We start from the raw sequence: 1,575 nt of genomic DNA, 5'->3' as shown, positions 1-1,575 counted from the left end.
ATACAGTTATACACACATACAGTACTCGTATATACACACATGCACACACAACCGTATCGAATAAATAGAATAGTTCTATTTATTCATGTGGTGGACTAGTTTGTGCGGGGGTAGAGGCCTGAAGAAGATGCTCCAAGAGGGGTGGAAGTGGTTGCGTGCTCCCATTGGGAGGAAGTCATTTCCAGCACATCAACAAAACTTGCAGTTCTGCTACTTGGAACATTGAACTCTCTATTATATACGAATCTTGCCATTCTAAGTGTTCTGTTCCAAACACTTTCATCACTTGCATTGCCTTGGTAAGCATCCTGGTGTTGTTGAAACTGCTTGAGCAAGATAGTTAAGGATAACAGAAAGCAAATGGTGGAAGTAGCAACATAGATTACATAAAGTCCTACAAAATTCTTGACCTTCAAACTTTCTGGTCCATCTGAAGTTGAATTGTTTGGACACCCACGATTTGGTGTCAACCAAGCATCTTCAAGTGACATCATTTTTCCCTCCTCCAATAACTCTAAAATGACCTTGGTGAAATCCCGGGCAATTGGAGAGTCTTTCTGAAATATCTGCAACGTACTAATTTTATTAGCTTCATTGATTATCAATATATATGTTTTTATTTGTCCTAGTTTAGACTTAGTATAGTCTCTCTTTTAGAAAGGCAGAAAACAAAGCAGAACAGAAAAGATTTAATTAGTTACTACTCACAAAGCCTAGCCCTCCAAATCTATAGGAGAGTGTGGTCGCAGTATATCCCTTGCAGTACTGGTTCATAAATACTTTCGCATATGGGAACTCAAGCAATGCAGCAGATATACTTCTGTTTTCGAACGCCTCTATGTAGTCGGATTCACTGTCTATTTTGATGAGGTTTTCTGGCTTGAATCCAAGTACAGTCACCAAGTAATTGACGACAAACGAATGCGTATTCAAGCCAACTTTAGAGTTGGTTCTCTTTAGCGTTTCAATGTCTGATACATTCGGTTTCAATCGTTGAATCGTCAGGATTGAAGAGAGATTAGCAGTGTAGCTTGTGACCAGGATCAATACAACAAACAGCCACACTAGAACAACTACTTTAGTTAATTTGTTATAGAGTCTCTCTCCTGCATAATGCAACCATATGTTAAACTACATTGTTCACATAATAAGGATTGCGGCTTGAAATCTTTGAATTATACATACTGTGAGAAAAGAACAAAGAGGTGAAGGCGAACCAAATTGCTCTGCCAATCTGATTCTTCAATGGACCGCTGAATTTTGGATTAACTGAGCGCTCCAGAAACCATATGATGAAGATAGTGTAGGCTAATATGCCACCACTTGCTGTCCACATTTTCCCGGAGAAAGGTTTTACTAACGTCCATTCCAAATCCTCAGCTTTCCCTGGAACTATTAGTACCAAAGGAGACTCGATATATGGCTGTGTGTATTCCACTACGCTGAATCGGTCTGCTGTTATAGTGATATCACCAATAACAGCATCAAGAGTCTTCCATTGATATTTTGATGAGCAAGAAAAACAACAATTTTATCAAAGAGTAATCAAATGACAAGAAATAATAATAAAAGATT

The 1,575-nt window shown here is 38.5% G+C and overlaps 1 protein-coding gene across 1 annotated transcript; it reads right to left on the bottom strand.

Moving 5' to 3' along the window:
* Window positions 1-95: 95 nt before the first annotated feature.
* LOC101298055 (glutamate receptor 3.2-like) lies at window positions 96-1,336 on the bottom strand. The gene is made up of 3 exons (XM_004306163.1): window positions 1,186-1,336; window positions 709-1,106; window positions 96-566 (listed from the first exon to the last, which is right to left on the bottom strand). The coding sequence occupies exons 1-3, from the start codon at window positions 1,334-1,336 to the stop codon at window positions 96-98; spliced, it is 1,020 nt and encodes a 339-aa protein (XP_004306211.1).
* Window positions 1,337-1,575: the final 239 nt, after the last annotated feature.

This window comes from Fragaria vesca, linkage group LG6 (genome assembly GCF_000184155.1).
Source record: "Fragaria vesca subsp. vesca linkage group LG6, FraVesHawaii_1.0, whole genome shotgun sequence".
In the NCBI taxonomy this organism is placed as follows: domain Eukaryota; kingdom Viridiplantae; phylum Streptophyta; class Magnoliopsida; order Rosales; family Rosaceae; genus Fragaria; species Fragaria vesca.
Note: the sequence above shows the minus strand (reverse complement) of the source record. Positions and strands in the feature narration are given on the sequence as shown.